At 37.5% G+C, this 21,927-nt stretch overlaps 1 protein-coding gene across 4 annotated transcripts; it reads left to right on the forward strand.

Moving 5' to 3' along the window:
* Positions 1–13,233: 13,233 nt before the first annotated feature.
* Positions 13,234–21,052, forward strand: LOC105044571 (ERBB-3 BINDING PROTEIN 1). 4 transcript variants are annotated; one of them, XM_073257281.1, is made up of 10 exons: positions 13,234–13,427; positions 13,537–13,639; positions 13,751–13,835; positions 13,938–14,087; positions 14,164–14,317; positions 19,115–19,330; positions 19,419–19,555; positions 19,638–19,729; positions 20,234–20,416; positions 20,736–21,052. In XM_073257281.1, the coding sequence occupies exons 2-10, from the start codon at positions 13,546–13,548 to the stop codon at positions 20,816–20,818; spliced, it is 1,194 nt and encodes a 397-aa protein (XP_073113382.1). In that variant the 5' UTR covers positions 13,234–13,427; positions 13,537–13,545; the 3' UTR covers positions 20,819–21,052. The 4 variants fall into 4 exon arrangements, with proteins under 4 accessions (XP_073113382.1, XP_010920808.1, XP_019705915.1 ...); XM_010922506.3 differs by having other exon boundaries at positions 13,236–13,427; positions 13,526–13,639; XM_019850356.2 differs by having other exon boundaries at positions 13,236–13,427; positions 13,526–13,616.
* The last annotated feature ends 875 nt before the right edge of the window (positions 21,053–21,927 follow it).

The following is a 21,927-nucleotide window of genomic DNA, read 5'->3' on the forward strand; positions in this document are numbered from 1 at the left end:
GTTCAACAATTTTCCTTTCAATATAGACAACTAAATTATTAGCAAGAAACTTATCTTCCATTTTATTACAGAGTCTTGTTTTCACCAACTTCATTGATGAAAATACTCATTCTGTAGTAGCAGTAGATACTGGAAGAGTTAATACAAGATAAATCAATCGATCAAGCAAATAGTATATCTTTGATTTTTCTGTTGCTGCCAATGCTTTACAAAGATCAGATATTTTAGAAAGAGACTTCAAATTTGGATCACGAGATGCATCACGGATAAAATATTGAAGCTGAAATTTGAAATTGATCTTCTCTTACTGTAATAACCCAGATAAAAAAAAAAAAAGGGGGACGGAAGGAGACTCCCGAAGGGAGTCTTCTTCTCCGATGAATCCCGATCGGAGAAGGACTCTAGGTCTTTTAGAACTCTAGAATCCCCTATAAATAAGCCTCTCCCTCTCTCAAGACCCTCCACCGGTGATCTTCGAGCCCGATTCCTCTCCTTTTCTCTGTAGAAGCCGCGGCAGCCTCTTCTCGTATTCGCCGAAAATTGAAGGTCAAAGAAGCCCCCGGAGCTCAGGTAAGGCTCTGACCTTTCTTTCTCTCGCTCTTCCCTTTCTTCTCTGGCCCCAAACTTCGCTGCCGGCGAGCCGATTTTGCCAGAAATCGAGAAGAAAAGGAGACCCTGTTTTGCTCTGTTCGATCGAGCCATCTCCCTCCCTTTTTCGGCCACCAGCGCCGCTATCCATGGTGCCGCACCCCTAGGTTTGGACCCCCACCTCTCTGCTTATGTTTCCCGAAGGTCATGGCCGCCGGTGATCGGCCAATGACCGGAGAAATTCAAGAAAAAAGAGGCGGTCCCCTGTTTTTCAATTTTTCTAATTTGCCCACCGGCCGAACCTCATCGCCGGCCATCTCTGGCTCCACCGTCGTTGGTTGCTGCTGGCAGACCACCAGCCATGCCACTGCAGTCCGCCGGACCATGGACAAACGTCCCTCTAATTCTTCCCCTATTTCGGCCCAAATGAATCCACGGGAAAAGAAAACAAGAAGAAAGAAGAAAAAGAAGAAAAGAAAAGAAAAGAAAAAAAAGAAAAAGAAAAAGAAAAGAAAAAGAAAAAAGAAAAAGAAAAGAAAAAAAAAAGGGGAAAAGAGAAAGAGAAAAATAAAAATAAAAATAAAATAAAATAAAATAAAAAGAAGAAGAGAGAAAAATTTTCTTTCTCTCCTCTCTCTACCTTCTCTCTCCAGTTTCTCTCTCTAGATTCTCTCCCTATTTTCTCTCTCTAGACTTTTTCTCTTTTTATGGATTTTGTCTCTCTAGAGTCTTCCTCTCTCTCTGATTTCATCACGGACCCTAGGATAGAATTGAGATGAAAATAAGATGATCTGAGGTTGCTCCGAAATTCGTGCGGTAGATCTGATCCCAGTTCGATCCTATTCGAAATTTGTAACACTTGATTCATATTGAGTCACCCTGATAGGACCTCTGATGATCTCGATCATGAGTGCCTCATCGGAAGGATACGAAGATTTCTCTCTCTACTTTCTCTCTCTAGAATTTTCTCTCTCTTCATGGATTTTCTCTCTCTAGAAGTCTTATGGATCAGTGGAGAATTCAGATACTTAGGTAAATCCTAATTTTGGTTAATCCTAAGAGAGATCCTAGATTTGTGTTATCAGGTCGATTATCGGTAATTTTTTCCATATGTGATTTTTATATTGATCAGGGTTACGAAGAGATGATCATCTGCAAATAATATCGAGTGGAATATTTTGTTAAAGAAATTCATAAATCAAAGAAGAACATCGATTTCTGTGTTTGGATCAGTCACCGGTAAAGGTAAGAATCCCTGTACATGATCACTATTATATATATGCTATTTTACTGTTGGTCTTGCATCGTTGATTTTGCATCGTCGGATTTGAGATTGATGAATTTATTATACCTGAGATACTGTTATTTGATTTTGAGCATGAGTATGTTATGTCAATATATATGTATCAGAAATTGATGGCATGATTATATGGATATGACATATCTAAATTGATCATAATGCAAGTCGGAATTGATTTGATGAAGTCAATACATAATGATTAAATGAAAAGAAAGAGATATATGGTATGGACTAGCCTTGTCATGTGGAGCAGCCCGCCAGGAGCTTATGCCTGGGACAGCCCCCACTGGCTTACAGGTGGATCAGCCGGCCAGGAGCTCATGCCTGAGACAGCCCGCCAGGAGCTTATGCCTGGGACAGCCTCTCACGGGCTTTGGTACGTGGGACAGCCGGCCAGGAGCTCATCCTGGGACAGTCTTGAAAGACTTTTTAAATGGATTCGATCCGGATGATGACTGAGGTATAGAATTGGATAGTCCAGAACCAGAAAGAAAAGATTAAAAATCATGTGATTATGAAAGGGGAAATGAAAGATAAGACATGAAATAATTGTTGAATAAAAGGGGTTTCACCTGTTAACATATGATGATGCATCTATTTTAACAAGACAGAAAATTTATGAATGTTTGCATTATTCTGGACGTTGAATATAAGTTTTATATTTTATTGCTTATTCTTAATTTCAGATTATATTACTATGTTAGTGTGATATGGGAATTCTTACTGGGCTGTAAAGCTCACACCCCTTCATCTTTCTTTTTCTTCTCAGAGTTACAGGATGACTTAGATTGGCTATGGCTTGGATTTATGGGTGAGCAGAAGGATAAATAGAGTGTCATAGTATCTGATCAGAGAATTGAAGAAATTTAAATTGTAATTATGCAAGATTTTATGAATTATATTTGAAATTAATTATTATGGATGTTAAGGTTGTAATATTTATTTTGGCCTTGCATATTCTTTAGGGCTTGCTCTAAGGAGTGTGCGGCCATTACGTATCCGACCCGGGTGTTGGGTTCGGGGCGTGACACTTACTCAGTGAAGTCTATAGGATAGTATTTCTCTGCAAGCTTGTAAATATTATCAATATCGAATACTTTATATCCATTCTTAGCAATCAAATATGAGCAAAGAGACAAGAGCTCTATTATCTCCTTACTAAATCGATAATTCAACTTCTGCAATTGTTTGCCTATTGCAATAAGAAAAATATCCACTCGATAAAGATGCTCGATGGTAACTTTATCTTGTTGGTGACGAGCTCGACCCCGACGTGCTATATAAGGAGCACTAAAATCAGAAATATCAATAAGATGATGTTGACAGAATAACTTGTCATTCTCAAGTAGAGTATCTCCCCATCTTCTCTTAATTGTTGAATTAGACTTTTTATTGTTGCAAATATTGCATGGTATTTATAATCTCCTGAGATTGTTATTGTAGAGTATCACAAAGAAGATTAATAATTCCCATTATCTCTTTTACAAAAAGTAAAATAAGGACAAATTCAAATGAATTCATTGAATTGTAAGCGGTATCAGTATTTCCATGTTGAGAGTAAGTGGCTCTATTTTTAATAATGCTTTGAAGAATAGAAAAAGTTGCACCAAACATTGTAATTAAACTACACACATAATTAGAATGAGAACTCCAACGAGTATCACCAGCTTATTTCAATGTGGTTTCTTTGGTTTACCCCTCTACCGGTCTCCACTCAAATTCTAACAATTATATAATTTCTTCAAGTTTAGCAGCTTTTAATTTATCATGTCATTTACTTAAGCTACAAATGGGATTTATTATGAACGTCAAGTTTGAAAAGAATTGATGAATTGGGATAACATCTCTGGAAGTAATAACTAGTGCAAGTTGTAACATGTAAATAATATTATAATAATATATTAATAAAATAAAATATATCAATAAATTAAAATTTAAAAATTAAATTTAGTAAAATTTCTCACCTGTGAGCAAAGCAATGCACATAATATGCATAAGGATATTCTTTTCGAATTAATGCTTGCAACCCATTAAACTCTCCACGCAACTTACTAGCACCATCATATTCTTAACCATGCATATTTTGAATGTCAAGACAGTATCGAGAAAAGACATTGCACAATTCTTTTTTAAGAGTTGCTCTTGAAGTATCTTTAACATACACTAAATCAAAGTATTGTTCTCTTATCAAACCATCTTTGTCAACAAACCTCAAAATAATAGCCAATTGCTCTCTTTTCGACTCATCACATAGTTCATCAATAATAATACAAAATTTAGACTCACCAATCTCCTCACGAATATAATTTTGAACTTTACTTGCAAGGATATGTTGGAGCTCCTTTTGAATTTTTGAAAAAATCCACTGAGAATTATATGGAGCATTTTGCAAGACAACTTTTGCGATATCATCATTATATGATGCTAACAACTTTATCATTTCAAAAAAAATTTCATAATTTTTAGAACTTGAGGACTCATCATGTCCTCTAAATGCATAACCTTGATATGATAACCAACAAATTGTATCAATGGAGGCTTTAAGTCTCCATCTATTTTTTTATTTCTCCTCTAAAGATTGCACATTTATAAAATTATGAATATGTTGTGACTGATTCAATAAAGTATCATAACATTTCACTGCATTATTATGCAATGAACGAAGATCGTCTCTAATATGATTAAGAAATGCACAATTCTTTCCATCATTAACTTTCTTCTAATTATGAAATCCTTTTACAATAAACACATCTGCTCCAAGACAACCATTTGATGGCTTGCCAAAGAGAGAACATGGAAAACAATATCCAGCATTCTTTGCAATAGAGTATTCCAACCATGGGAACAAATTAAACCATGCAGCAGAAAATCTACGAGGATGTTTTTCAGGACTAGAATGAGGATAATTTTGAAGATGAATTTGATATGCTTTCATTTTCAAATATTTTCTTCTTATTTCATCTCTTTGATTTATTAAAAATTCATAAATTTGTCGATGTAATCCTGGGTCATATTTTATATCATATCATTATTTTCTTCAATATCAATTCTTCAATTCTTAGAAGGACTCTCCTCAACCTCAAGAGTACTTTTCATTTGAATTGATGGTGAAGGTGTATTTTCATCATCAACCTTCCTCTAACAAAGAATCAATAGTTCTTTTCTTAACCATGATGAATTGATACTTGAAAAATTTTTACATTAATTAGTTAGAACAAATTAGACATCTATGTAAAGTAAAAGAAAATAATATAATAATTATTCAAGAAAAAAGATTAATTAAATTTAGAACATTTTTATTCACTTAAATTGAACAATTCAAACAACATGTAAATTATAATAATTAAATACACCCATAAATAATAAAATCTTAATTCACCAAGAAAAATTAGATTATTTCCAAAGAATTTATAATACAGAACAAACTCATAAATAAGAGCTCATACTGAGTCCACACAATTGTACAAAGTAAATAGATTTCCACCAAAGTAAATCAATATCAAAAAGTGGAGAACAAAAAACTAAAAAAAAATCTTTGTTAGCTTGTTGCTGAAAATTGATGCCGTAGACAATAAAGAAAATACTTGACTATTGCTATCTCTTGTCCTCTCCTCTTGTTTGATAAAAAATCATGAAAGTACTTTCTCAACAAGTATGTTCTTTTTACTTTACGTGGGGTTTTCTCTCTTTTGTGGGGTTCATTCTCTTTTTAGAACCCCCACAGGGCTGCAGGTCTCTCTATCTGTTGGCCTTCAATTCTCAAATTATAATATATTATATTTTATTATAAGTCATCAAATTAATGCTTGGTGGTTCTTTTTTTCTCTAGTGGTCCTTGTTTAGTTGTCCATTTTTCTAACTTAATGGAGATTCTGGAGAAGTTTTGGGAAAAGGACATCCTACTCATGGTATAATATATATATATAAAAATTTTTGAAAAAATTTTAAGAGGGCCACGGCCTCCCTTGTTCCTGAAAAGGTTCACCTCTGCTTGAAATACTATTTTCAACATCGTTTCGAAATGCTCATTATCAAATAGAGCACGATCACTTATTTGTATCCCATACACATCTCTTTTCTTTATAGTCCTATCAATTATAGGACTTTCATTTTCATTTATTTCAATTTGCAAAAAAGATTTAGTTACCAATCATCAAAACAAAATATATAAATATAAACATCTACATATAAAAGAATAGAAATATATTACTCACAATGAATTTTTCTCAATTTTTTCTATCTTCAAATTCTCTGTATGTATTATTAGAAATTATTTTAAGAACAGTATAGAATTTGTTAAAAAATAATCGCCACATGTTAAAAAATTATTTCAAATTCATGATCGCCACATGTTAAAAAATGAAATTCACCAAGATTGATGATAGTTACAAGCGTGGGGTAGAATTTGTGGTGCTTCATTGGTGAAAAACTAGGAGAATTTTACCTGGCTACTGCATCTTGTATTGGACATACAAACCAGTGTCATTGGGATCTAATTTTTAAAGATAAGAGTACAAGCCATGTGGCTTGTTCAACACTTGAATACAACATTGGCTTGTCCATAGGTCTACTTAGTTTTTGCCTTTTCATTCTTTAGCCTTGGTGTTTGAACAATCAAATTGTCTTGGATCATGCTTTTGTTAATTTGACAATCACAACCAACACAAATTTCACTTCAAAATTTTGGTGTCATTTGGCATCACTTTTTTTTTCTATTTTTATTATATAAAAAAATATTTTTTTCAAACTTTTAAAAATATAAACATGTTTAGTATAGTTAAGTATTTTTAAAAATAATCATATTGGTGACCACGACAATGATGGTAGTTGTAGCAAAAGTAGTAGAGGTGATAGACTGATAGTGCTACTAATGGCAAGTATGATAGTGGCATGACAGAGTTGGCGATGATGGCAATGGTAGTGTGATGGAGGCAAGATAGCTGTGGCGGCGGTGGCGGCAATGGTGATGGCGGTGGTAGTGGTGACAATATTGGTGATGGTGAGGGTAGCAATGATGTGGCGGAGATGATGGCTATGGCAGTAATGAGGTAGAGACAGTCATGGTAATGATAGTGATGGTGACAGTAGTGGTGATGAAGGCATTAGTGATATAGCAGAGTTGTAGTGATAGCAGTGATGATGTGGTAGTGGCGATAGCAGTGGTGATGGTTGTGGTAGAGACGTTGGTGGTGGTGATAAAAATATGAATTTCTTGTTTCTGAAAATATTGGAAGTAAGGATTTTTATTTTTATTTTTTTCTAGAAATAATGAAAGTAATTTTTAAAAAATAAAAATAAAAACAGTAGTACCAAACATGTTTTTGTCTCAATTTTTATAATTTTATTTTTAAAAATAAAAAATAAGAAATAATAGTGATGCTAGTCAGGCTCTTAGTGGATGTCATAGTTTGTAAACTCGTGAACATATGGCCAAAACTTTTTGAGTGCATATTGGCCTACCATCATAGTGAAGATATATTTGTTTTGGGTTATTTAGGAGTCAGGATCAGTGCAAATGGTAGGCCTGCTGTTGGGAGTTATCTTGAATAGATATGACAGTTATAAGTTTTAGGTTTGATGTCGAGATGGGGAGATGTCCTTAATTTTCAGCATCATGTGTTGTGTGGTAGTTGCCAATTGTCACTGTTGATTCCTTTTATTGTCTTATCTTGCCCTTGCAAAATCTTCTGATTTTGTATGCCATTAGCAAATTTGGAATGGGGCCGTGTCACCATTTGGGCATCATCTTCTGGATTATATAAAGAAGCAGCCTATGGTTCCTTTTCTTTTCAGAAATTTGGGTTGCAAAATGTGTTATTACACAAGTCATCTATTGCCATCTTCATATGTAGTGGTGGACTTGGTGAACCATTTTCTTATTATTGTGATTTTGTTGGGATGATTTTGATCAGCATACCCTGTTTGTTCCGTAATAGATTAGAGCATCCCTTATTACATTGCCTATATTGGACTTGTTATTTGGCTTTATCTTCTACCAGTTATGTATGGAATTGATGGAGTGTATCTCTCATTATCCCTATTCAAAGCTTTTGATGATGATTTTTGTGTTAAAATGGATTATAGACATTTCCTTAGCTGTGGTGTTGAAGAAAAATGTGTCATGGGGAGATTGCATCAGAAGTAGGAGGTTTCCTAACCCTAAATTTAAAACTAATCAGCAAGTGATATGCAATTGTCATCCAAGAAACTTGTGGATCTTAATGACTCTTTTCCCCTAAATTTTGGTTGTAGAGACCACAACTGGTCAACCGGAATATGCATCGTTCAAGGTGAAATTGTGATCATATGTTTTTTTTGTGAATTCTGATGCTTGCACATGTTATATATCCAGGTTTGTTCCCTCTTTATGCTGCCATTGTTGACTTGGATGTTATCTGTGCAGGTTACTGTAAATCAGAATCCCTCTACTCTTATCTCCTTTGCTTCAAAGACCTCCAATGCTGGACATATAACTTCAAAGTTGCATGTGATCGAACTTGGTGCCCAACCAGGTTGTCTAAATAATTACTGCATATCTCACAAATCTAGATATTTCTGAAGGAAGTGGTTTCATGTCTTACCATTTATTTTTGGTGTTACCATGCTACATTTTGTAGCTTACATTTAAGACTCAAGAGTCTCTCTCTCTCTCTCTCTCTTAAATTGCGCCATTCATGCTTAACTGGCCTACTGGGTATTTTCTGTGTTGGAGAAATGAACTTGTTTTGGATGAACTTTTACAGATCTGCTTAGGAGTCTTTTTAGCGTATTCTTATTAAATTTTGCTCATACACTAATACAGCTATTGGTTAACCATCCTCTGCTTGTTATGTAATATACGACATTTGAGTCAATTTTCCCTGGCACTTACATGCTAGTGTTTTTCATCAGGTAAACCAGGTTTCCCAAAGAAACAAGCAGATCTGTTCTTCCTGCCAGATTTTGCTGATGACTTTCCAGTTGTCATGCAGGTACGATAATTCAACATTCTAACTAAACTACATTTAAAGGATTTATGACATCATATCTTCAATATTTTAAGCTAAAGAACTGTTATCTGGCAGATCTCTCAAAGGTACAGTTTGATATATGTGATCACAAAACTTGGTCTTCTATTTGTGTATGATTTGGAGTGGGCAACAGCAGTTTACAGAAGTAGAATCAGTGCAGATCCTATATTTCTAACAACTGAAGCTTCAACAATTGGTGGCTTTTATGGTATTAATAGGAGAGGGCAGGTTCTTCTGCAGCTGTTAATAAAGCAGCCATTGTGCCCTTTGTCAGGTGGCCAGGTTTGCATTTGTCTTTTCATTTCCTCGTGCTTCCATCGATTTAAATGATACATTGATGATCATTTCATGGTTGCTTCCTCAGTTGAACAATGTGGAGCTCGCTGTTAATCTTGCCAAATGAGGAAATCTTCCGAGGGCTGAAAACCTGCTAAACTTTAATGTGCTGATTTTCCTTTTTCTTCCATAAGTCGTATAGTTTCAAGTTTTTTAGTTTGTTTTTCTTTGCAAATCACTGATTCCTGAAATATGGAGTTGGTTCTATATGCATGCAAACTGAACTGAAATGTATCTCATGAAAATTGGAGACAAGCCGGACTTGCAAGTAACTCCTCTACGCAGGAATGTGTGATTTCTTTTTTTTTTTTTTTTTTGGGTGGATGTCTGGCCAGGACACCACCTCCCAAGATCTTTTCAGTATCACGCGATGCAGCAGGAAGAAAGAAGAAACAAAACAAAAGAAAAACAATCAAAATATGTAGATCAGCCACAAAAGGGCTCGCCTCCACGGAGCATGCAAACTTCACTATGAAAAAGAAAATTTTACAAGAGGAGACATCACCCTCAATCCTTGTACACCCAATTCTCTCTCACCTTAAGTTCCCCTCACAAAAGCTCTCTCTCTCTTGAAGACCCCCCTGAACCCCTGAAGTGCCTGCGACCGCTGTCCAGGAGCCTCTACTCCTTCTCTCACAGCGCTCTCGCCTCTTTCTCTCTTCTCGGATTCGTATTTTACGGCGCGAGAAAACCAACCCACTGTTTGTTCGTCACAGGCCTTTTTAAAGGCTTAAACGTGGTTTAAAACCTAATTAGATTAGGTTTAGGTCTCCTAAACAAGCCAAATCACCTCCTGAACCGTCGGATCGTCACCGCAATTTCCCTGGACCGTCCGATCGCGATCGGTCCACGGAATAGTGTCGTGGACCGCGTGAAACGCGTGGAAAACGCCCACGCGGTCCACAGGCCTCGCCGTGGACCGCCCGGTCCACGGTGGCCGGTGCAAAAGGTCAGCAGGGCCGGCTGGGCCGGCCTGCTCCCGCGCCCGGGCCGCGCGCTCGCCTGGGCCGCGGGCCTGGGTCGGCGTCCCGCGCGCGGCCGCCTGCGGCCGCGCCGCTGCCGCCGCCGCCGGTCGCCGGCGGTCCTCCACCGCCTCGAATATCGTACCGACTTCAAAAGCTCGTATCTCCTCCATCCGAGCTCCGTTTCAGGTGATCTTGGTTCGTTGGACTCTGTTTTTCGCCGAGAACCTCGCTGTGGGCTCAATGTGGGCTGAATCTCGAGGCGTCAAATTCTAACATTTTTTTTTAATGTTCAGTCACTGTCAATCAATATTTCCTTTAGGTCAGTGGGTGACAGTCCTTTTACTCAAACCGGTTGTTTTTATGCACATCATTTTCATTCAGATAAAAAACTGATAAAAAGATAATTGCTCTTACGGTCTGATCAAGTCTTGAGACACCATAAACTAGATCAAGTCTGATCAGTCTCCCTCTCTCTCTCTCTCTCATGGTGGGGTGGAGTGTTGTGTAAAAGAGGCCCAATGGCAATGGGCTACTTGATCGGCGGTATCCCTCTCCCTAATACCCCCAAAGCCAATGAAGTTGGGATTCAAACTGAGGTCTCTGGTACAAACACAAAGTGACTATGCTGGCACCTCGACTTGATGTGATAGCTTTTGAAACTCACATACGTCTCCTACATTATTGTGGGTTGGGTTGTTTGTGTAACCCATGATGCAGATTTTCTTGCTCTTTGTAAGAAAATGTGCAATAGCAGGAGGGCTATGTATAGCGTTGTGTACTGACAGCAAGCATCTACGTCGTGCAGTTTGTCCGTGAGTATACAAGCAAAGTGGATGAACTGATAAAAGATAAGCTTGATGCATTAAGTGAGGTGAAAGTCAAGGAAAGGAAGAGAAGGAAATGGTAGCTCAGCAGGTAGCTATCATGAGTTGTTCTTTGTAATATTATGCCTTCATCATTGTATTATGCCTTTCTATGGCTGGTCCATTTCTTGATCTGGCATATATTTTGCTGCAAATTTAAACTGATGATTTTGAAAATGTGGTTTATCTGCAGAATTTGTTTGCCCAGTTGTTTCCCCTCGCATTGCTAGCACCGCCAATGCCAGGCATGGGCGCACCTTTTCCAGCACTACCATCGGTTGGTGGGATGGGGATGCCTCCAATGCCACCATTTGGCATGCCTCCCGTGGGAAGTTACGGCACTGAGTGATGTTCATCCACAGATGTGTTAGGTGCATTTTGTGCTGGTGAGCAGTTTTGTGCAGCAGCAGGCATTCAGCCAAGAAAAAATAAACCAACGTTGTAATTTTAGTATTGGTTTTGCTCGACCTTCTCTGTAGCAGGTAATTTTTTTGGTGCCATTCAGGGCTGAGCTGAGGCTTGTCTGGTGAGTGATCTCATGTGGTGAGCAGATGCAGTGGAATGTTCTGAGTTTGCATGCTCGGTAGCTGGTTTCATGTGTACAAGTCATCAATACTTTCAGTAATTTGCTAGCAGAAGCACAATAAGTTGCTGTATTAATTCCATTTTTGGTGCCATATCTTATATTTTCCGGTCAGTCCAGGTAAGTTGACTTTACAGTTTGCGCCTTGTGAAACATGTAGTTGAGATATATATTTTTAAACGGGCGCCTGGCAGTGAGTACGTACGAGCCGCTACTAGAAGGATAGCATGCTTTATATATATGTATGTATGTATGTATAAATTCATATTCTCCTGCTTCCATGTATACTATCACTACTTGGAGTTATATGCATTCATTGTTCTATTTCATTCGCTTGACCGTGTATCAGAACTGAGTGGTGTTTTTGCCTGGCTTTTCTAGGTTAATTTACAGAATCAGATTGATATGTAGCATATCTGATGTAGGTTGTTTTGTTTTTTTTCCCCTTTCTATGAAGAGGAAAAATGGGCACTTGGATTGGATTATTTCTATCTGCAGCTTTGGTTGAAGAATTCCAGCATCTAAAAGCATAGAGAATGTGTCATGATTGTTCATCATCCCATTCTTGGTAGCTTTGAATGTTAGGGAGATGGTATGCAGTCGGAAGTCATCCTCTGCCATTGTTTTACTGTCCAACCCAACTTGTATTTTTGGAGTGGTACCGTTCAGGAAAAGAAATACGGTCGCAATTGCACAAATTAAGCTTGTTATTGTAATATCCCCATTGTTCAGACCTGCTTCTGATGAGTCAACTAGTCAAGATGACTGGAACGGAAAGATGACTTTTTTAAAAAGTATTCTCTCTCTCCAAAGGGAAGATGATCCGTCTCCCACACGAGCTGAAATCACGCTCTTGAATTGAGCAAGCTATATTTCTACAAAAAAAATGGAAAAGCTATTTCAATCACGTATCATGCAAGTCAGCAGTCAATTGGTCGAAAGGTTGTCTCTTTGTCTGGTTTCGGCTCAAGGGTCCGCAAATGATGCTATGGGTCCATTGATATCCAATGTCAGGTTTGTGCAGGCCATCGCGTTGGGTTCGTCATTCCGATTTAGCCATATCTGATATATTCCAATTCCATTTGCCGGAGCCATACCCGAGGTGCCATTAGATGATGGTCATCGACGTCTCTCGAGAAAGATGGTGGACGCAGCGGACGAACGGTTTGCATGGTAAACAATTTATGAATTCCCAAATTTAGTCCTTGTTCCCTGTTTGAAAGCTTTGGAGAGTCCCCATGTAGACTGATGCTGTGCGTTTGGCTACCCCATGCCTCTAAAGAAGAAACCTCAGTTTCACTTCCACGGTTCCACCGACCGGCAGAGATAAAACAAGGCATCCGGAGTTGTGACCCAACCAGGTCCACGCGGCACAGACTTGCGGCCCTTGAACGAGAAAGGAAACAAAATGGGCCAATGGCTAACCTAATCCTATGCCACTTTGTGAGGCCCCGGGCAGCTCCGGGGCTAGCCACGTAACGTCCGTCTACTGTTTCCACGTGCACCATGCGTGACGTTCCCTTTCCGCGGCTCCTTGTATGCAGACAACATGATGCCCTAAAGCGGCTCGCAATCCTCCGCGTCTCCATTACACCGTTTTCTTTCCTCTCTCTCCACCAAGCCGAAACCCCAAACCAAAACCCTCTGGTCTCCATTCCGTTTTCTTTTTCTCAACAAGCAGAGATCGCCTAGATAGACTTATCCACATTATCTGTATCGCGCTGAGATTAGCTTCTCTCTTCTCCTTCCTCGCTGAAGATTTCTATTGGGTTGGATTTGTTGGTAATTGATTTATCTAGGTTTTGGTGCTCCTCTGTATGCAGTGTTTCTTGTATTTATAGTTTTTTTTTTAAAAAAAATTTGCTTATTTTGTTGGCTAGGATTTGCTTAGCCTGGAGAGATGTCGGACGACGAGGCAAAGGAGGAGAAGGAGTTGGATCTCAGTTTCCCTGATGTCGTCACCAAGTACAAGTGTGCCGCCGAGATCCTCAACAGTAAAAAAAAAAAAAAAATCTTGTTTTTTCCTGATGAGAAAAATTCTATGGTTTTTTAAATTTCTTGTTATTTTCATTAGGTTAGTGATAACAAAAATGCTTTTTGAACAGAGGCTCTTCAGCTGGTCGTATCAGAGTGCAAGCCGAAAGCCAAAATTGTCGACATTTGTGAGAAGGGAGATACCTTCATTAAAGAGTGAGACTTTTTTTTTCGCCTTGTATAGTTGTTAAATTTGCTAATAATTTAGATTTTGTGTTAGTTCTTGTCGAAATTTTTGGAATCTTGATGGTTATTCAGGCAAAGCGGCAACGTGTATAAGAACGTGAAGAAAAAGATCGAGAGGGGTGTAGCATTTCCGACATGCATATCTGTGAACAACACTGTTTGCCATTTTTCGCCACTCAGCGGCGACGAGGCTGTTTTGGAAGAAAATGATGTTGTGAAAATGTATGATAATCGCTTTTTTGTAATCGTTAGTTGTCATTTTTGGTTTAATTTTGAAATAGTTATGTTTGTGCTGCAGAGATATGGGGTGTCACATAGATGGCTTTATTGCCGTGGTGGCCCACACACATGTCCTTCAGGAGGGACCGATCACCGGGAGGGCAGCGGATGTAATTGCAGCTGCAAACACTGCAGCAGATGTTGCTTTGAGGCTTGTGAGGCCCGGAAGGAAGGTATTTATCACATAAAGTAGTTTGAAAAATTTCCGTATCTGGTATTTATTTATTTATTTATTTAATTTTCGGGAGGGGTGTTATTGGTTTTGGGTTACTACCGCTTTGTAGAAATAATGGCCTTTTTTTCTGCAATCACTTTTCACTGTTTTTCCCCACTGACATGTTGAATGCATGAGTGCAATTTTTCTAGTTCCAATGTGATTCCCTCTACGTTATGAGTTCTTTCTAAAAATATGCTTGTTTAGGTTCCTCTTCTAGATCATTCCATCTGATGCCCAATCAACAAAGAAGCATTTAGGTTCCCCTGTCAAGACCATTAATTTTAAAGATTTATGACTTCCTTGGGGTAGAGTTGTATTTCTTGATGGAGGGGAGTAGGGTTCTAAGACTTCCATGGGGAAGGTCAAGGTGAGAGATTTGTGAGAATTGGAGAACTCTAAGGTTTAACCTACGGCTATGGACCATTCAAGTTCTATGTCTCCTACAGCTTGTGCCCTTTTAATGGATGGGGTTTGTATAGTGAATTCCATGGTTCTAAAGTAATCATTTCTATGAGGGTTTAGCTTTGCAGGGGGAGGGATTGGAGGGTATGATCTGATCATGTTTGATAGGGCCAAGAATGGTATGGCTAAAGATTGGTTTATGCTTATGTAAAGGAGTGAGACCAAAGAGTTTGTAGCAGGGAAGGTTCCTGATACAGGGTACCATGTCAATTTGGTATCAGGTTGATATTGTACAGTACCTTATCATTACTGACAAACTCAGTATGCAGAAGCTTACATATGGTATTCGTTCACCCTTTTATCTTTTTGCTTTTTCTATTTTTTAGTTGTGATAGTTATTTTATGGTTTAGGATCTTGAAAGTGTGATTTTATGATCATTTTAATATTATTTTATTTCAGAGTGGTCGTTGGAGATCTTGTAATTGCTTAATGGATACAGTTGCAATAAATAAAGTTTTTTTAGGCTTGAAAATATATAAATAGAATTATGAAATACATACCGACATCTAGTCACTTGTGGAGTGTCGATCACTTATAGATGTCAGGATCTCGTTCATAATCAGGGCTTTGGACTTACTCCAACCTAGTTAATGTGCCCATCCTGTATGCAATAATCTAGAATTCCTAGATATCCATGCTGATACCGGGTTGCCATCCCATTCGAGCAAAGCTTGTGACCATAAAATCTATCCCATAATGTGGTGGGACTGTGGATGGTGATAGCCATTCAATATGACGTCTCAGACAAAGAATATCCATACAGGTCATATGCTGTGTAGATCAGTTATCGGTGTATGTGAGGATCTAGAGATGTCATAGATCCTACTCCACATGTTATATCATGATTTGCCTTGCTGGATCTTGAACAGCCTTGAGGGGCATGTTTCTTGTATGCTATTATATACTCACGGCTTTATATTGTGTGCAATGGTTGGCATCATGCATCCCATAAGTGAGGCACTATTCATCGGTGAATGGACTCAGACCATGGGGTGGCAAAGCGTATAAACTCTTGTCATGTCCACAACTACTTTCCTGATCACTAAATGCATAATCGTTTGGATTGTCATTAGCATCATTGCTCATATCGCAATGGGCTCTTCATCAGCAGTCTTGATAGATCTTTTTCCCTTTTCTTTTTTGCTACTCGATGAACTGCTTTCTTTTCTTTGCTTCTCCTGCCCAATTGTCTCTGCTAGGTGGCTCGATGAGGCCCACCACCTTGACTGTTCCATATGGTAGTTTGAGTTTGGGCCTCCATATTATATTTATCTGATGGATTCCAGTTCTTGGGTTTGATGATAAATTTTTGCTTGTTTCTCTGATCTTTTCTTTTTGCACTTCTTGAAGTCATGAAATTGCATCTTCCTCAACTGCCAATTCGTTAATGGACTTTTTTTTTGCATGCAAGTACAGTAGGGTAACCATCAGCCAAAATTGCTTCAAAAATTGCATCCCTTGCACCTCCAATGATGCGGCTTGAGATTATTACATCATACTCGCAGCTAATGTCAGCATTGTTATCCTTTTTTCTTGAATATGTATCTGCAAGTTTGATGACAACATACCATAAACCATGCCATTTGTTACTACAAATTACATAAAAGGGATTTACTCTTTTAAAATGATAAAAGAATATTTTAAAAGAATGCTATACGTTTTTAGACATATTACCAACTCTATAGTTTAATTTCGCTTAATGCAAGTAGTAATTCATACTATAATGTAAAAACTATTGTATTGTCCTAGAAAGAACTCCCCTTATGAATATACATTGCCATATTTTCATGATTTTAGTTGAATTAATAATTTTAAAATAATTAAATATCTAAAACAATTGATAATTTATATCGTATGCAAAATGGTTGAATTACTTCAGAAAATATTTCTAAATAATTATATATTAATTTTTATTTTTTATCTTATATATGTTAATTATTTTATACAAAAATTATATTTAATTATAATATATCTAAAAAATAATTTTAACTTGGATTAATATAGAACCCTCTTGGAGGTACTGTGTGTATGTATATATTTATACCTTGATAATCATTTATTTTTTAAATTTATTTGAACTTTGTTTTTAGTTAATGTTCAAGTTTGAATAAATTGGTCAAAAAAGAGATAGCAACCAACATGCATACCATCAAACATGCTACCAATGTTTGATTTTTGAATATCTATTTTTAATATTATTTTAAAAGTAAAAATATATTTTTAATCTAAAAAAAATATGATAAATGAAAATCATGATTTCTTTTTTAATGCATAGATCGTCTTGAGATCTATAACATATCATGAGATTATGACAAAACACAAAATTTTAGTACTATTTTTCCTTTATTTACCATTTAGACATATTTTAGGTATAAAAAGAAAAAAGGAGAAGAATCAAGAGGAGGAAGGGGTTTATACCTGAACTTGGCTTGGATTGGGCCTCAAAACCACAAAAAATCCCTTCTCTGATTTTCCTCACCTTCCTGCCCGCCCTTCACGCTCTCAGCAGAAAAGAGAGGAGAAAGGCATCACTATGCCTCCTCTTCTCTTTTCTGTCAAGTGAGGGCCCTAGCTCTGCTTGATTAAGATTGATTCCTACCAAGTTTTGAATCAGACCTGCAAACTAACTTGTGTTTGACACTGGTTTAATAGGGTGTGCTCTGAATCATGTGGTTCAAGTTGGTTTTGCATTACCTTGGGTAATGAGATCTTCCAATGGTAGGGGGATATTAGGGTGAGAGAGGCATAATGATAAGAGCTAGGTAAACATAATATGTTACATAGATGAAGAGTTGTAGGCATAGAACATGCTGCTAGTTAGGAGGGATAAGGTTGATTTACAACTAAGATTAATTCATTTGAATTGAAGTGGTGAAGATGGATGAAGAGTTGTAGGCATAGAGCATACTGCTAGTTAGGAGGGATAAGATTGATCTACAGCCAGGATTCATTCATTTGAATTGAAATGCTGAAGGTTTTAGAGCAGGTTCAACAAAGGGATGGAGTCCAAGGGGCTTCTCAAAGGCTAAGGCCAAACCCTAGGGGCTAGGAGGAGGATGTGTGGATGGAAGCGGGCTAGGAGGAGGATGTGTGGATGGAAGAGGTTTAGTTACTGATGGACAAAGGAATGTGCAGGATGAAGTGGAAGTTGGGAGGCTTTTTGGATGAAAAAGATAATTAGGGGCTAAGAATTGAAGGCTAAAATGATATGAGGAAGCAGGATGTTGGGCGATGTCATGGTGTTTGGATGGCACAAGGCCATGGATGGATGTGGATGTAGGTATAGCGGCAAGTTTGTGGAGGATAAACATGTAACGCCACAACATGCTGTTTTGTATGGTGATTGGGCTTCTAATGGGCTAGTGTGTCATATTAACTCTAAGATGATGGCATAGAGAACAATTTTGGGTTTGGGATTTTGGGGTTATGTTAGGGGACACGATATTTTCAGATTTGGAATTTGGGGAGTGGATTATGTGAGGCTAACACTGGGTCAAGTGTGGCTATTCTTTTGGGCTATTTTAGTTTCCAAAATCCCAGATTGTTATGAGATGAACTATATATGGTTGTTCCCATTAAGGTTGAAAGGTTAGGCTTGGCTGTGTCCAAGTTAACCCATATTTTATTGAGGAGAGATGATGTCTATAGTCTATACGCATATGTTACTCAGTTTTCAGCAATTTTTTTTTTTATATTTGACCTTTGAGTGTAGATTCAGCGTTGCATGATTTTAAGCAACACCATGCTAAGTTGTAAGCTTTTTGTTTTTTTAGAAAAGCTTGAAGGCAAACAATATAGTCTAGCAAAGTTATTTTAATAATTGTTTGTTATTGTTATGCTAGAGGATTGTGTATTGGTTGAGTTTGAAAATTAGCATGTTCATATAAGTTAATGCAAACCCTTTATCATGATTTTTTTTTTTTTTTTTTTTTTGTTCAACTACCTGATCCTGTTGAATATATTATTATTCATGGTGATCTTAACTAATTCATGATGATTTCTTTGTAATTTAATTTTACATATAAACTATGTATGATTCTTGTGGCTGTGCTCCTTTCTTTTGGGGCTGAGGGCTGAGGGGCCCCCCATGTAATCACCCAACCGCTTATGTAAGTGGTTTTATTCTTGGGATGCCCTTACTGTATGATTCTTGTGGCTGTGCTCCTTTCTTTTGGGGCTGTGGATTTGGGGGGCTGCCATGTCATCACCTAAACAATTATATAAATGCTTCTATTCTTGTGATGCTCCTATCACCTCATTTCTTTATCATGCTCTTTCTTATTTTTGCAGAACAAAGATGTTACAGAAGCTATTCAGAAAGTAGCTGGTGCCTATGATTGCAAAATTGTTGAAGGAGTGCTTAGTCACCAGCTTAAACAGTTCGTCATCGATGGCAACAAAATCATAATTAGTGTATCTAATCCTGAGACCAGAGTTGATGATGCAGAGTTTGAAGAAAATGAAGTCTATGCAATTGATATAGTTACTAGCACGGGTGAAGGGAAGGTAATGCTTATGCTAATCTATATCATAAGCTTTCTTTATGCCATCTGGTGGTTCTGAAATTGTGATGGGAGAGTATCTTTATGTGCAGCCAAAGCTCTTAGATGAGAAACACACTACCATCTATAAAAGAGCTGTGGACAAAAATTATCACTTAAAAATGAAAGCATCAAGATTTATTTTTAGTGAAATAAATCAGAAGTTTCCAATCATGCCATTTACTGCAAGGTTTGCTATCCTCACCATGTGTTTTTTTTTATACTTAAAATTTTCATCTTTGTAAATTTTGTGTTCCTTTTTCCCCTCATAGGGCATTGGAAGAGAAGCGTGCTCGGCTGGGGCTTGTAGAGTGTGTCAACCATGAGCTTTTGCAGCCATACCCTGTTCTGCATGAGAAGCCAGGTAAAAATTTACATTCATGTAATCAATTAAGCAGTCGAGTTGGTTAAATTCCAAGTTTTGTTTGGTTATGCTAGGATTAACGATACTGCTGTATGGAATAGATGCCAAAAGGCAGTATGATATTGGATGATATAGATAGTGTCTGTGAAAAATTCCATCGAATGAAATTAGCTTCTACAAAGGTTTTCAGCCTTAGTGTAGCAGAATTTGTATTTTTAGTCGATTGTTATCTTGTGTATCTACTGAATCTGAATATAGATGTTCCGCTGGCTGTTAAAGTGGGAGTCTAGTTGGAAACCTGTCCTGTTTTAGTTGCAGGAACCTTTGAAGTTTCATTCTGTGCAACTGGTTAAATACGAAATCTTTTCAACTGAATACTGCAAGCTGCTATATCTTGAGTCTTTGTTCTCTTTTTCATGTTATCGGAACCGATTATTTGTTATTCTGATCGAACAGATACTTTTGAGCTGGTTGATGTTATGTAAATAGTGACCTATATTGCAGGAGATCTTGTTGCTCATATCAAGTTCACGGTATTGTTAATGCCAAATGGTTCTGACCGGATAACCTCCCATCCGTTGCAAGAGTTGAAGCCTACCAAGTCCATTGATAACAATCCTGAGATCAAGGCATGGCTTTCTTTGGGCACAAAAACAAAGAAAAAAGGTGGAGGAAAGAAGAAGAAAGGTGTGTGATAGAATGATTCATCTTCATTTTCTCATGGCTCATATTTATTCATCTTGAAATTACTTTTTATAATTCTATGCAAAAGTGACTCTTCTTTGGAGTATGCAAATAGAGTTGGAGCTACATGTGTAGTCTGATGCATACTGTTTCTTCTCTTCTAGCTTTTTTTTTTTTTTTTTTTAAAGCCTAGAATATGTGGAATCAGGTTATTTAAGTAAAATCATAATGTCTTCTATAAAAGTAAACTTAGCAAAATACCTTGGATAAGCATTATGTTACCTACATCTTCGATCTTAGCTGTTTGCTTTATGTTGTGCAGGTAAAAAAGGTGAAGCTAAAGATGATTCAGCAGAGGCAGAACCGATGGATGAAGCATCAAATGGAGCCGCTTCCCAAGGATGAGAAATTACAGTTTTGGTGTTTTCTTCTTCATTTACTGTTAGAATTTTCTAGGTGCCTTCAGGATTTTCGTCATATATGGATACAAAAATTCAGGGTGCTTTAAATATGAGAAAGATAACTGTATTGAGAGTCAGCAAAGCTTCTGCAGGATTATGACATGGTGGCAGAATAAAATCTTTATAAGATGCTGAATCTTTAGAGTAAGAACAAAAAGAAGGTGCTAATTTCTGAGTAGTATTTTGTGTGGATGTTTGCTGGTAATCTGTTGCTGAGTTTCTTCTGTATGATGAGCTAAAAGATTATGGAGACAGCTATTTAGTTTCGTTGCTTGTTTTGGTTTCCCCCTCGCCATGCGAGTGTTGGTAACCAGGCCATGCTGTAGCAGCTGCAAGCCTGTCTTCTCAATCCTTCACTGATCTTTGTTATAATTTTATGAAAAATGAGTGGATTATCTGCGGCCTAAGTGTGCTACAATTACCTGGATGTTGAGCCTGCTGTCATGCATTAATGAATTAAAAGTTATAATTTTGGGCATCCCATATTTTAATATTTTGTTCAATTAATGTAAACTTCGCCTTTTGGTCTTTAATCTATGCCTTACTTGTCTTCCATCCATTGATTGCACAATTTCTTGACTGCTTGAGCCTTCAATTGAAAATTAACATTAGATGTATTTCCAGGTCCTTCATCCGCGTAGGGTTTGTATTGGCGGTGGGGATGGTATTTCCGGTGACACCGGTAGCCCCATGACTCTTTCTTAGAGGGATGGGGCTTATATTCTCAACAAAACCAGGGAAGTGGTGGTTTTTGTAAATGATCATTTCTGACGGTTCTGTTTATTCTCATGTGTTGGATTAGTTTGGCTTAACGTCTGCCTGCTACCATGATGCTGGAATAGAACATTTTTTTGGGTCTATCTTGGTTAGTCAAGCCTTTTGTCCTATGCTTTATCTGCATGCTTTCTTACATCAATCGTAATCTAAATAATATGACTGTTGCTTTCTTGTTTACTTCATGGTTGTTTTCTTCTGGTTTAGTTTCTTTTGACTGGTATTTGGGACACTCGGTTTTTAGTTTAGATATTTCTTTCGATTGAATTGCGTCTTTGA

This window comes from Elaeis guineensis, chromosome 5 (genome assembly GCF_000442705.2).
Source record: "Elaeis guineensis isolate ETL-2024a chromosome 5, EG11, whole genome shotgun sequence".
In the NCBI taxonomy this organism is placed as follows: Eukaryota; Viridiplantae; Streptophyta; class Magnoliopsida; order Arecales; family Arecaceae; genus Elaeis; species Elaeis guineensis.